The sequence below is a fragment of the Crocodylus siamensis genome, chromosome 8 (assembly GCF_052110815.1).
Source record: "Crocodylus siamensis isolate JL-2025a chromosome 8, ASM5211081v1, whole genome shotgun sequence".
NCBI classification, from domain to species: Eukaryota; Metazoa; Chordata; order Crocodylia; family Crocodylidae; genus Crocodylus; species Crocodylus siamensis.
In genome coordinates, this window is record NC_143402.1 from 57316052 (window position 1) to 57329682 (window position 13631).

The window sequence follows — 13631 nt, forward strand, 5'->3', positions numbered from 1 at the left end:
CCTTCCCTGGTGCCCCCCCACTTGGGGCTGCATGTGGGGACACCAGCCCTGTGCGCCTGCCAGCACCCAGGGGCACATCAGTTAGTTCAGGCCAGGCGGCCCTTTGTCCTGTCAATTCCCTTCCCCCTCTTGCTCTTGGTCCCAGCTTCATCCACTCCCCTGCAGTGGATGATGGGGGTTGACTTTACTTATCTCCTGCCTTGGCACTATTGGGGCACCAGGGACCTCCCCATCACCCCAGCCCCATTCACCTCCAGTCACCCCCATTCCACTCCAGCCAGCCATCCTATCCCACCCCAACCAAAAGGGACCCCAAAAAGGGGTGCAGCCTTATCTTCCTGCAATTAGGTATTCCCCCCGGGCTGACCATGTCCAGGGCAGGCAGAATGGGCATACCAGTGCCCAGAAAAGACACTAGTCTCTTGGTCTCCCTGCCCCCCCCAGCACCTGCATGGCCCCATCAGGGCTCACCCTTTGTCTCTTTGCATCTCTGCCTCTGGTAGTCAGGTGGGGAGGGCAGGGTGGAACTAGAGCAGTGTAGGCCTCTCTTGGAGGTATGGGCTGGGAGCACAGCAGGGCAGCTGGAGGGGAGCCCTCAGGGGCATCCAGAACCCCCCTGGGGGCTGGGGCAGGGAGTCAGAGATGCTCATGTATCCTCTTCTGGGTCCTCTTGTCTGTCTGTCCATCTGTCCTCAGATGTTAGCCCTGCCTTGCGGGGGCAGGGCATGGTGGGAGAGTGAGTGAAGGGTGCAGTGCTGGGCATGGAAAGGGGTGGAGGGGGGAGAGGGGTTGTGTCCTGGGGAGAGGGTCCAGGGGCTGGGGAGAGGGTCCTATGAGGCTGCTTGGGGCTGGGGTACCAGCCTAGGGGCTCAGGGCCTGGTGGGGCAGGGGGGGATCCAGGCACCTTTGCACCTGATCTGAGGAGACCTGGCTTCCCAGGCAGCTGCTTTGGCCTGTTCCCAGGTCTCTGTTGTAGAGCTGTCCAGAACATGAGAGCCCCACAGCCACAGCATGAGCCTTATTTCTGTTCTGGGGGGGGTCTTATGTGGGGTGATGGAGCAGGGGAGGCGAGAGAGACACATGTGAGAGGGGAAAAGAAGGGGAGGGGGGAGCATGGAGGCTGCTTCCCTCCACACTGGAGGACCCCTGGCAGGGGGGGTCTCCCACCTCCCTGGGGGCAGTAATTAGGCACTGGGGGGGTGGAAATGCAGCCAGAATAGTATGTGGGGGCTCTGGTATAGTTACATGTGTGATATGAGCAGGGATCATGGGACATCTTGGTGTCTTGAGCCAGAATCTGCTAAGCAGAGAGGCGTCCATGGGTGCAGGAAGACGTGGGTACAGGATGGGTGGGGGAGTCCAGGCCAGGTCCATTGTGCTCCCCCCTCCCCACCTCACTGCTCTTTCACTCTCTTACACACATGCTTGTGCACACACACAAACACATGCACGTGCGTGTATGCATGCACACAGATAGGCAGATTGTATCAATGAGATGGGGCCAGTCACCACGGCAACAAGCATGAATGAGCACAGGAAGGTAACCGTGGAGACTGTGAATGGGAAATGGCCTGTTGCTATGGAGACCTTATAAATGGGAAGAGACCCCTTTGGCATGACAGGGACAGGATAATCAGGTGGGCAGTGATTCCCAGTCATGTCAACCGTAGGTGGGGAGCAGGAACTGGTTGGATGGCTGGGGGCTGGGCAGCAGGTTTCCTGGGTGCTCTTCTACCGACTGGAGTGGGGTGGTACAGGAATTGGGACTCCTGAGGTCTGGGAGCCCCTCCCTCTTTTCTTATTAGGTGTATTATGGTAGCTTCTGAGAACCCCACTTCTAAGCCAAGGCATTGATGTGCTGGGTACTGTACATTAAGTGCATTACAGTAGCTCCTGGGAGCTCCACTTTTAAGCCAGGGTGTTGCTGTGCTGGGTGCTGTACAGTTATTAAGTGCATTATGGTCATGTCTGGCACCGCTCCAAGTCATGGGTCATCATGTCAGGAGCTGGAATCAGCATATCCCAGTACAGGGTACTGCACAGGCATGAGCAGTGGAGCCGTGACGCATGTCCTGTGTTGGGTCCTGCCTACCAAGAAAGGTGTGGACCGATCCATGAAAGTCCCTAGGATCTCCTCCAGAGTGGTTGGAGGGCTAGAAACTTGTGGGAAGCATAGGCAGAAAGGGCTGGCTCTGTCCAAGCCTGAAGAGAGGAGGAGGAGAGGCAAGTTGAAGGCATCTGACCTCCATCCCGCGACCTCCCCCAGAAGACACAGGGCTGCCCTATCCCCTCCCCACCCCAGAGCCAGCTGCATTTCAGCACCACTAGCCCCAGGTGATCTGGCTCTGTGACAGTCCAGCAGCCCAACACAGAAGTGGTTGCATTTCCATGCTCAATCAATTATGTTCTGTAGCTGCCAGCATTCCCCAGGATCCAGAGGGAAGCTAGGACTTTAACACCTGCCTTTGCAGAGGCCGGTTACCCAAACCCATGAACTGGCTATAATAGGCCTGGCCCACAGCCCTGGGTAGTCAGGCAGGTGGATTAGTGCCCCCCCCCTCAGCCTCTCCATGTGGCATGGATCCCCCTGGTCCCCTGGCGCTACCTTCTCCTTCCCAGCTCTGGGGAGGTGAGAGCGGCGGCGTCAACACGTCTATAAATACCCTCCTGCTGAGATTATTTTAAGGCATCAAAGGCCGCTGTGGCCTTGCTAATTCTCCCATTAAAAATAGCAAAGCGCCAATGTCCTGTGGGAAGCACCTGTCAGTTGGCGACTTCCAACTTCAGCCGGCTCCTGCCTCAGGTCAGGGAGGTGGCAGAGAGGCCATGGGCCTCGGGCTGTTGTCTGACCAGAGGGCATGAGGCCTCTAACTCAGCTGCCAAGCCAGTGGATGCGGAGGAGCCAGACCTTGCGCTGTCATATCTATCTGTCTATTCAGCTGGAGAGCAGTCCAGGCACACCATAGCCCAGCTTGCAACATGGTGGTGGATAGAGCCTGGATGCAACCTTCCTTGCCCCCTGCTCCTCTAGGAAGGCTCAGGATGTGGCTTCCTGGTTCATAGGGCTGTGTGCAGAGGGGACTTGATTCCTAGTGCCCATCATGTTCCCCTTCCCGGAATGCCCAGACCCCAGGGCAGGGCAGAGCTCAGCTTAGGGACGTGACCTGGAACATTTTGCTCGTAGGAATGGAGCTAGTAATGAGCTAACGGTGGCACTGGATGATTGATGGGCCAGGCAGCTGCAGCCCCCACACCAGTGCCTGAGAGCTGGTGTCCCAGAGGCCAAAGGGACTGTGAAACACCACTGCAGGCAGGGGGTGGTTAGACAGGGCTCAGTGGGGGCTGGTACCTGGGAGGGGGCGGTGACTGGACAGCAAAGGGGTGCTGAAGATGAAAAAATATCGTTCCCCCCTTCCCTTTGCAGTCCTTATGAGACTCAGCTGATGGGAGCGTCAGCCTTCCAGCTCCCCTGGTAATCTAGCATCACCTCCTAGGCTGACCTGGGCAGCATGAGGCCAGTTGGGCACCTCTGTCTCTCCATCTCTCTCTCCCCACGCATTCCCCCCTCCCCCCTCTGTTCGGTGTGCCTTTTGCTGATTCACGACTTGTCACCCGGGAAGAACAGAAAAGCTTCGTAACTGGAGTTGCTTATTGAACCCCTGTGATTCAGCTTTTAATTATCATAAGAAAGAGATGAACCCATCACTCACATTCTCAGCACCGTTTTTGTCCCAGGAGAGCTAAATAGGGAACGATTCATTCACCTTTGAAATGCAGCCACCTCTGGGTGGGGGTGGCAGGAAGAAGATGGTGGCTTCGTAGCAGCATTGTGTAGTGAGCACCTACCCAGGGCTGAAATGTGACTAGCTTTGGGGGTGGCAAGTGGTTCACTCCCATGCTGAAGCCCAGAGAGATAAGGAGGGTCTCATCTCTGCAGAGGCTGGGGACATGCCAGGTGACTGGTGCCATGGGGACCATCAGTGCTGAGGTCCTCTCTGAAGGTGCTACCCAGAAGCCAGCAGGATGTGTCTGCTGATTTATAGCATCCCTCCAAGATTTGGGGTCTATGCCACACTGCTGTGGTGTATGAGGGGTCTCTATGCTGTTTAGAGCTGCCATCAGCAAAGGTGACAGCACCCTGTTCTGCTCAAGGTGTCTCTTCTGTACTGGTAGCATCACAGGCACCTGAGCCATCCCTTCTCAGCTGTCCCCTCCAGGGGCTGATGGGGAGGGGAGAATGCACTGATTCCTGCTCCATCCAAAGTTTAAAGCCAACTGCCTGGCAGTGTCAGGGACATTTCTATTTAGGCACCAGAGGGAGTCCATTGACTTCATGGGTCATTATCATCTACCAGATTCCTGCTAAACTCTTCACTCTGTGGGTGTGAATTACCCTCTTTCCTTTTAAATGATCTTTAAATGATTCCGCTATTCAGGCTAGCCTTCCTTCTGCCATGCTACTGTCTGTTCACTGCCCCTAGTCAGGACACTCCTGTTTCCCAGCCCTTCCACCTGTTGTTTTTTTATTTAACTCTAGCTACAAACATGAACTCAAGTGGAGAAATATAAACTCAGGTGAACATGAGCTCAGGGGTGGAAATCCCTTTCAAGAAAACATTGGAGGTGCTGTTCAGATGCTCAAGAAAGCTTGCTTTTGTTTTATGAATCTGGAAAAAGAGATGCACATTTAACTCTAACAACTCCAGGATGAACGAAGCCACATCTGGGAATGGTTTTTGCCTAGTTTGTTGTAGTTTTATATATAATATATGATATAGCAAATGAACGGACATTCCAGTAAAGGAATGTGCCCCACTCTGCATCTGCCCCTGCTGGAAAGGGCATTGGGTCCCACCAGGAGCAATGTACTGATGGCGTCACTGTTTCTGGCACCGTTTGCTGCAACCTGGACTGCTGGGTTCCTTACCAGCCTGGGGCAGCCCCCACCATTGCCCCAAGCACTTCTCACTCTCTCCCCTCTTCCATCTCTTTCAGTATCCTCGCCAAAGTCGGCTCTGAGTTTGACCTGCGGACACTGAGGGCTGTTCGCGTGCTCCGGCCACTCAAGCTGGTCTCTGGGATCCCAAGTGAGTTGAGACCATCAAGACATGCCCCCCCAGCCCAAGAAAGACCCATAATGGGTCTTGGGGAAGGTCTGCACCCCCTGATCTCTGTCCTGTGGGGCTTGAAACAAGGTCCCTTCCTGCTTTGGAGGAGCTGGGGACAGAGGTTTACTGCTGACCTAGCTCTAGAGCTCTTGGTGCCAGGTACCAGGATGTCCTAGCTGTTCCATCATCCAGGCCTGGAAGGGAAATGTCCCATGGGGAAACAAATACACCAGCTGTACCCCACCAAGCTGCCAATCTTAGCATGGGACAGGCCCTGGGGATGTCTCCACATGGTTGGCAGAGGGCATGGGGTCTCTTCCCTTCCAATGCAGCAGTGGCCTGACCCCTTCCTCCCCCACTCCTGCAATCTGTCTCCCTGCTTCCAGGTTTACAAGTGGTCCTGAAGTCCATCATGAAGGCGATGATACCTCTCCTCCAGATTGGCCTCCTTTTGTTTTTTGCAATCCTTATTTTTGCAATCATAGGATTAGAATTTTATATGGGGAAATTTCACACCACCTGCTTTGACTTGGTGACAGGTACATCCCACGTACTGGGGACTGGTGCTGGGCTGGGTTGCCCTGGGCAAGACTGATCTGGGAGGGAAGGTGGTAGTCCAGGAGTTGGGGCATGGAGCTAGGACACCTGTATTCTCTGGCATGAGCTCACCAGGTGGCTCTGGGCCTGTGACTGCCTCCGTTTTCCTTCCTGAGCTCTGGCAATGAGGTTGGCCTCTCCCCTGGGCTTGGAGATTTTAGGTGGCAGGAACTCTCAGTCCTTCTGGTTGAGGGAGGGGAGGAAGGGGGACACCTGGGCTTGAGGGGTAACCGAGCACATGGCCTGGGGTTGGGGGCAGGGAGTATCTGAGATCCACTGCTTCTCTCTGCTGTTTGTTCTCTCTTTCCCCTTCTCCCTGGGCCTGTGGCCTGTGCTCAATATGGAATGGCCTAATTATTTCACTCCCTTGATGAAGGTGGTGTTAATTGAGGGAGAGCTATTTCTGCCAAGTGCCCACGTCATGGCAGTGGAGAGGGGAAGAGGGGGGAGGGAGGAGGGAGGAAGGAGACTGGGGCTGTGGCCTTGCCTGTCATAGACGGGAAATGGACTTGGGTAGCCAGCCTCAGCCCAGGCAGGCACTAGAGTCCTGGAATCACAGTAAATGTTGGGTCAGAGCTGTCCTGGATGTGGGCTTCTGGGGTCCAAGGGCTTAGAGAGTCTGTAGAACACAGGAGACCAGGCTGTATACATCTAGTTTGCCTGCAAAGCTCTGGGCAAGTCTCAAACACTGCAGTTCAAGCCTGAGACCTGGGACAGCTCCATGGTGGGACAACAGGTTCAGGATGTAGCCTGCAGGTCCCCAGGTCCCCTCCCCATGGCCTGGCTTTCCCAAACTCTGGTCCAGTAGTCTCTAGGCTTCCAGCAGTTGAAGACTCCCTTCCCTTCCCTGTACTCCCAATGGAGCTCCTGGGCAGGGGAGGGTGTTCTGTGTGGCTGAGGTTTTGCTGAGGGTTTGGCATCACCCCTGATGGCCCCAGCCTCCCCCAATCCTGGCCCCCCAACGTGTTCCCTCCTCCGGGTCGGCAGGTGAGATCAAGGACCAGGTTCCGTGTGGCATGGACGAGCCGGCCCGCACCTGCCCCAATGGGACCCGTTGCTCCAAGTACTGGGAAGGCCCCAACTATGGGATCACCCAGTTTGACAACATCCTCTTCGCTGTGCTGACGGTCTTCCAGTGTATCACCATGGAAGGGTGGACCGACCTCCTTTATAATGTGAGTTCTGCCCCAGAGGGGCTCCTGACACTGGGTATGGGGTGCAGGATCAACGGACTGGTGTGTTCTGGGGAATGGTTGCTGGCCTGGATTGCCTTTTAGGGCTCTGGGAAGAGGGGAAGGTATGAGTCTTAGCAGTCTGGGCACAGGACGGGAACCAGGGCACCTGGGTTCTGCAATGACTTTGCAGCTGTGGGAGTCACTAACTTGGTACTGGTCACCAGTGATTTGCTTTGTAGGCATGGGAGAGTTGCTTTCTGGTACTCAGTCGTGGTTTTCCCATCTGTGAAATAGGCAGGTGGTAAGGGTTATATCGGCTAAGATCCAAGAGGCCTTTGGGTCTGTCTCTTACCAATGCTGGCTTGGTGCTATGGGGTCACTGTGTCCAGAGGGCCTGGGTTCCAGCTCACACTGTGGCCACATTGCCTAGGTGCCAGCTTGTACTGCAGGGTCATGGGAGCCAGGGGGCCTGGGTGCCAGCTGGCACTGTGGGGTCACTGCACCCATGCCACCTGGGTACTGGCTTGAACTACAGGGTCACTTAGGCCAGGGTACCTGAGTATCAGCTTTCTCTGCAGGGTCACTGCAGCCACATAGCCTAGGTGCAAGCTTGCAATGCAAGGTCACTATGTCCACATGGCCTAGATGCCAGCTCACACTGAAAAGTCACTGCAGTCAGGGGGCCTGGATGCCACCTCACACTGTAGGGTCACTGCAGCCAGGGGACCTGAGTGCCAGCTTGCACTCTAGGGTCACTGTAGCCAGGTAGCTAGGGTGTCAGCTTGCATTGCAGGGTCACTGCAGACAGTTGGCTGGGGTGCCAGCTTGCACAATGGGGTCACTGTGCCCACAGAAGGGCCAGCTCATCACTGCAGGGTCAGTAGATCTGCCAGCTGTGGGCACTGGTTGTGCACTGTGCAAGTTGCATGGACATGGGTGGTCAGTGGTTGTCCTGACAAGAGGCAGTGGGGAGCCAGGGACTATTTCCCCCCCTGAGGAGCTGTGTTCTTTGCCACAACCCTCCTGGCCCTGGGAGGCACTGGGCCCAGTATTAGATCTGGGGATAGGGGCACAGGTAGTGTCAGGAGCCAGGTCCTCTCTGTGCATCTGTCCCCCTCTGCCTGGTTCCGCGGCTGAGGCACGCGGGCGGCCACGTGTGTGGGATTAATGAGCTGAGGCGTTCTTGCCGAGTCAGGGAAAAAGAGAGCACGAGAATGCTCCATGGAGGGGGCTGGGGAGCTGAGAGATGCAGGGAGAGAGGAGGAGCCATAGAGAGAGGGAGCAGAGCTTGTCTCCTGTCCTGAAGCTGTAAGAGGGGGTTGCATGGAGTATTAGGGCCCCCAGAACCATGGGGATGTGCATTCATGTGCTTGGGTGTGTATGCATGTGGGCATACATATGCATGCTCATGTATGTGCGTATGTGTGTGCGTGCATGTGCATGCATGCAAGGGGCTGCCTAATGCCTATCTCACCTCCCATTCCTGAGGCAGGCATCAGTGCCGCCCTGGTGGCATGTTTGAAATGTGATCTAGCCATGGCATGGATTCCTCCACGAGACTATGGCATGAGAGCATACGCAGCCCAAGGGATGAGGGCCAGGTCAGAAAGAGAGGTGCAGGGGGAGCTGGGGCCAGGGCCGGTGTCTGCTGTTCAGCAGCCATAGTGCTACGTCTCAGTCAGCCACACATCAGCAGGTGGCTAGGAGCCTTAGGGATACAAAGGCGGCTCTGTCAGAGAAAGACTGAGCTCAGGCCTCTTGCCTGCCTTCCTGTGTGGATCTGTCTGTTCCCTCCCAGGGCATCCTCTAAAGGTGCCCCGGTGGGGGGCCAGGGCTGTTGGGGTCCAACCTGCCACAGTCTCTATTCCCAGCCCAGGCACCCGTATGCATCTCCTGCCTAGGGACAAATGCTGGTCCCAACTTTCGCCACTCCTCCTACCCCCCAACAGATGCATCTCTCACTGGACCCAGGCTCCCAACACCAGCTGAAGCTCACTGTGTCCCCACCACACGCTTTGTTCCGCGGCCTATATTTAGCAGCCAGAAATGGGGACGAGGCCTCTTTTATCCATTCGCAAAGCCGCCCCCTCCATCTCCCTTCCCCCTCCGGCCACTCCTGCTCCAGAAGGGGAGGACAAAGGGGGACCAAGGGGAGGGGGTGGGGAGAGCTCCATTAGCAGCTGCCCTGGAGCAGGCTGCTGACCTGCTGCTAATGTCAGCTTTCAAGGCCCAAAAAAGCAGGGGGATGGGATGGGTCTTACTCCTGGGGGGCTCCAGGCACTTTGCAAGCACCTGGCATCATGTTCTCTTCCTCCTTGGCCTCACCATGGGTTCTGAGCAGGGCATGGGACCTGCTGGAAATGGAAGTGAGACCTCAGGGCAAAACCCAGGCCACTGGGAGGGGTGAGCCAGGGCTGGTTGAGTAGAAGAGATCTGGCAGCCCTGGTATCTCACTCTAGCCCTTCTGTCTTGGGTCCACAGAGCAACGATGCCTCAGGGAACACTTGGAACTGGCTGTACTTCATCCCCCTCATCATCATTGGCTCCTTTTTTATGCTGAACCTTGTACTGGGGGTGCTGTCTGGGTAAGAGCATAGCCCCCAACCCACAAGTAATGCCCCAGGGTGCCGGACCCCCATCCCACCTGTTGTGCTAGTGGTACAGTGTGAATAGGCAGTGCACATGTGTGGCACAGGCATACATGTGCAGAGCCATCCTGAATTGCGAGCTGTATGCATCCCCTTCCATACACACACACACACATACTGACCCACAGTACCCAGAACCTAACCCCTAACCCTAATCTACACTGCAAACCCTAAACCTAACTCTAAATCCTAATCCCATCTCTAACCTTAATCCTAACCCTTGTACCCTAACCCTAACCTCTAAATCTGACTCCTAACCCTAAACCCAGCACCTATCCCTAATCATAACCCTAGCCCAAACCCTTGCAGGGGAGCCCAGGCCCCCTTCTGAGGCTATCTGTGCCTGCAGGGAATTTGCCAAAGAGAGGGAGCGCGTGGAGAACCGCCGAGCCTTCCTCAAGCTGAGACGGCAGCAGCAGATTGAACGGGAGCTGAATGGCTACATGGAATGGATTTCCAAAGCAGGTGCAGGGGAGGGGTGCCTGGGTCTCCGAGGCTGGGAGTGCCTCCGGCTCCGGGCAGTGGGGGAAGGGGGAGGGAGGGGCACTTCACTGGCTTGGGAAAGAGCACAGGGCTGGTGTCTCCCCCAGTGGAGACCCCTGGTGACCCATCTCAGGCCATGGGGAACAAGGGGAGCAGGTACTCCCCAGCTCCAGGGCTGGTGGGGGGTCTTCCTGCCCCCGGGATGAACCCAGGAGACCCCACAACTGTCTCCTGACCTCTGACCCCCCCCTCCCTCAGGGCATGAAGCGCCTCTTGCCCCCCCTCCCAGACATGCCCCTTTCCCTGCCATCCCCGTCTTTGTTCCACCCCACTGGGGTAAGTGTCCTCAGGGGCCAGTGCGTCCTTACCCCAGTTAACTCCGAAATTTATCTCTAGAAGAAGTGATCCTAGCAGAGGACGAGACAGAGGGAGAGCAGAGGCACCCCTTTGATGGTAAGCTCTCTTTGCCTCCAACCCTGTGAGTCCAGAGCCATGGGAGGATTCCCCTTCCATGAACCTCTGAGTGGTGCCATGCTGGCTGAGGCATCCATCCAAGCCTGGGGTTAAAAAATGAGAAGGATGTTTGTGCTGATAGTTTGGTGAGAAAAATGGGGGAGGAATTCTCATGGGAACTCCAGCCTGGGTTGCTTTGGGAGGAGGGCCAGGAACAGAGGCCCTTGGGGCCATTCCCAGCTATGCCAGGCCCAGTTTTCCCCAGCAGGGGGTGCTCTGGGGATTGGGGAAAGGAGAAGAAGCTCTTGGGGGAAATCCCTCCTGGTCTAGCCTGGTTCTCCCTGTAGGGAGTGCTGGGGGGAATAGGAGCTGGACCAGAGGCTCTTGGGGCACTCCTAGCTCTTTCAGGCCCAGCTTTCTCCAGCACGGGGTGCTGTGCAGGATGGGGGCAGGAGCTTCTAGTCACTCTAGCCCCTGGTGGCAGGGAGCAGTGTCCAGGGCTGAGTGGTCCAGGGACCTCCCCAGGATGACATCTGCTTCTCTTGCCATGTTCCTATTATGGGAGCTCTGCAGAGAGCTGCCATCAAAAAGAGCAAGACTGACCTGCTGAACCCCGAGGAAGCAGATGATCAGCTGGCCGACATTGCCTCCGTTGGTAGGTCCCTGGTACCCATGCCCTTTCCTAGATTGGGGCCATTTGTGGCCCCAACCTGCCCCACCCACCCTGGGGTGGCTCCGCACCTACAGGCTTTTCTCCCCATCTCGGCAGGTTCACCCTTTGCCAGAGCCAGCATTAAAAGTGCCAAGCTGGAGAACTCCACCTTCTTTCACAAAAGGGAGAGGAGGATGCGTTTCTACATCCGCCGCATGGTCAAAACTCAGGCCTTTTACTGGACCGTCCTCAGTCTAGTAGCACTCAACACCCTGTGTGTTGCTGTAGTACACTACAGCCAGCCAGATTGGCTATCAGACTTCCTCTGTGAGTACCCCTGCCTTCGGTCTTCCCCCATTGGAGTTGCTAATTTGAGAGCCATCTGCAACTTTCTGACCATCTGCAGCTTTTTTTTTTTAACTAACAGTCAAACATTTTTACTGACCAGTTTTTACTGATTCAGCATTTCATGTCTCAGAAATGTCATTCTTTTGTCAGGCCTGCCCTGCTGTCTGGCTCCAGTGAGAAGGGCTAGGTTCAAATATAGGGGTTTCACACTGACTATAGTAAAAAAGTTTGGTTGTCAGGAAAAAAAAGTTTTCAGGAAAAAAAAAATCTTAGGTTGGCAACCTTGCCTGATGGTGGTGATGGTTTTACACTGTGCTCCTTGTCTCTCCTGCCAGGGGTCCCCTACACATCTCCACACCCTGATACCCTTGACAGCCCTATGCTGTCCCTCCCAGTCTTACCTCAACTGGCTCTATACCCCTCAGCCCCAGCAGAGACCCGCAGAAGATCCTACCCACAAACCAGCAGTTTTACAGGCAGTGTGGGGCTCAGCAGCAGCACATGGTTGAGGGAATACAACCTGCAGGGTACTGCTCTGACACTCAGACACCAGGAGGCACCACTATGTACTGTCAGAGTGTCAGTCAAGCTGCAGCTGCTGAATGCTTTTACTGACAGTGGCAATTTTTTTACAGACTTCACTGCTGGATGTTTCTAGCCTGTTTTTTTTTTTTCTGACAGTTAGTACATGTACTGACTGTTGACAACCCTGCCTGCCCGTCTCAGGCTCTAAAAGTCTTGTGGAAGTAGGTCCTTTGTGCTTTCATGTACCTAACCCCTCCAGCCCCAATGAGTCTTCTGCCCCCATAAGCTATTAGAACAGCCCCTACCCCATAGGAGGCTGCATGTTCATGCTGGGTCTTGAATCCTCCCTGCAACTGTCAGTGCACACAGGAGAACAGAGGCAAGTCCTTCTTTTCTCCTTTCTCTCTGTCTTTCAGACTATGCAGAATTCATTTTCTTAGGACTCTTTATGTCCGAAATGTTTATAAAAATGTATGGGCTCGGAACGCGGCCTTACTTTCACTCCTCCTTCAATTGCTTCGATTGTGCCGTAAGTCTGCCCCTGCTGTCCCTAGGATCCTGTTCTCCCACCCTGAGTAGTCTGTCACCCTGCTGGGTATGCGGAAAATTTGGTGTGGGGCGATCGAGCCTCAGCTCAGCTCTAGAGTCGCTTCCACAGCCTGGGTTTAGGTCCAGTGGCCTGTGACATCGTGCAGTTCATTCCCTGGGGAAAGCCAAGTAACAATGTTCACAGAGCTGTTCTGGATTGGCAGCCGGGGGGGGGAGACAATTGGGCTAACTCCAGAGAGTGGCTCTGGGTTTGGGCCAACATGGTCATTTGGGGAAGATGTGCATATATAGACACGTGTGTATATTTACATACATGTGTGTACATGTATATACATGTGTGTGTATATTTGCATGTGCATGTGTGTGTGCATGCCTGTGTGTATTTGTGTGTGTATGCATGCATGTATACCTACATACATGTATATTTGTGTGCGTCTGTGTATGCTTGTATACATGTGCACACACATACATACATGTGTGTATATGCACGTGTATGTGTGCACATGTGTGTTCATGTATTTGTGTGTGTGCATGCTAAAAGGCAGTGTACAGGCAAGAGGGTGATTCTGGGACGGATATCCTTGGGTGACAGCACGTGCGTTAGTGTGATTGCTGTTATGCAGGTGCGCATACATGCCTCTGACATAAGGGCACTTTTGCCCCCCTGCACAGTGTGTGTGAATGCTCAGCCAGCTCTGGGCACACTGGGCTCTGGCCTGAGAGGGTGCAGTGCTGTGCTGGGTCTGGGCCGTGATGGGCTTCTTGCTCCCCGGCAGGTCATCATTGGCAGCATCTTCGAGGTGGTCTGGGCGGTCATGAAGCCCGGCACATCGTTCGGGATCAGTGTGTTACGAGCTCTCAGGTTATTGCGTATTTTCAAAGTCACCAAGTAAGTCCTCTTTCTTCTTATCCCACTAATGCTCCTTGTGGGGGGGATGGGGACAGGGACAAGGGGGGCTTGCTTTCACACATATGAGCATCCATGACATGCATTACCTCTGCCCTGGCAACAAATCATGGGGCCTAAAGATACACCCAGCCTCTGCTCCCAGCTGCCTCTGCCCACCAAGAGCAGATCACATGCATGCCTCCA

General features: G+C 55.1%; 1 protein-coding gene across 1 annotated transcript in view; it reads left to right on the plus strand.

Annotated features, from left to right (window-relative positions):
- The window catches only part of CACNA1A (calcium voltage-gated channel subunit alpha1 A), a 151090-nt gene that overhangs the window by 90592 nt on the left and 46867 nt on the right, over positions 1 to 13631 (plus strand). Inside the window, exons 6-15 of the mRNA XM_090061117.1 lie at positions 4996 to 5087; positions 5495 to 5647; positions 6693 to 6880; positions 9362 to 9465; positions 9878 to 9993; positions 10408 to 10464; positions 11030 to 11119; positions 11234 to 11443; positions 12406 to 12518; positions 13315 to 13427. Coding sequence (XP_089917243.1) covers positions 4996 to 5087; positions 5495 to 5647; positions 6693 to 6880; positions 9362 to 9465; positions 9878 to 9993; positions 10408 to 10464; positions 11030 to 11119; positions 11234 to 11443; positions 12406 to 12518; positions 13315 to 13427 — 1236 coding nt within the window. The remainder of the gene's footprint in view (positions 1 to 4995; positions 5088 to 5494; positions 5648 to 6692; positions 6881 to 9361; positions 9466 to 9877; positions 9994 to 10407; positions 10465 to 11029; positions 11120 to 11233; positions 11444 to 12405; positions 12519 to 13314; positions 13428 to 13631) is intronic.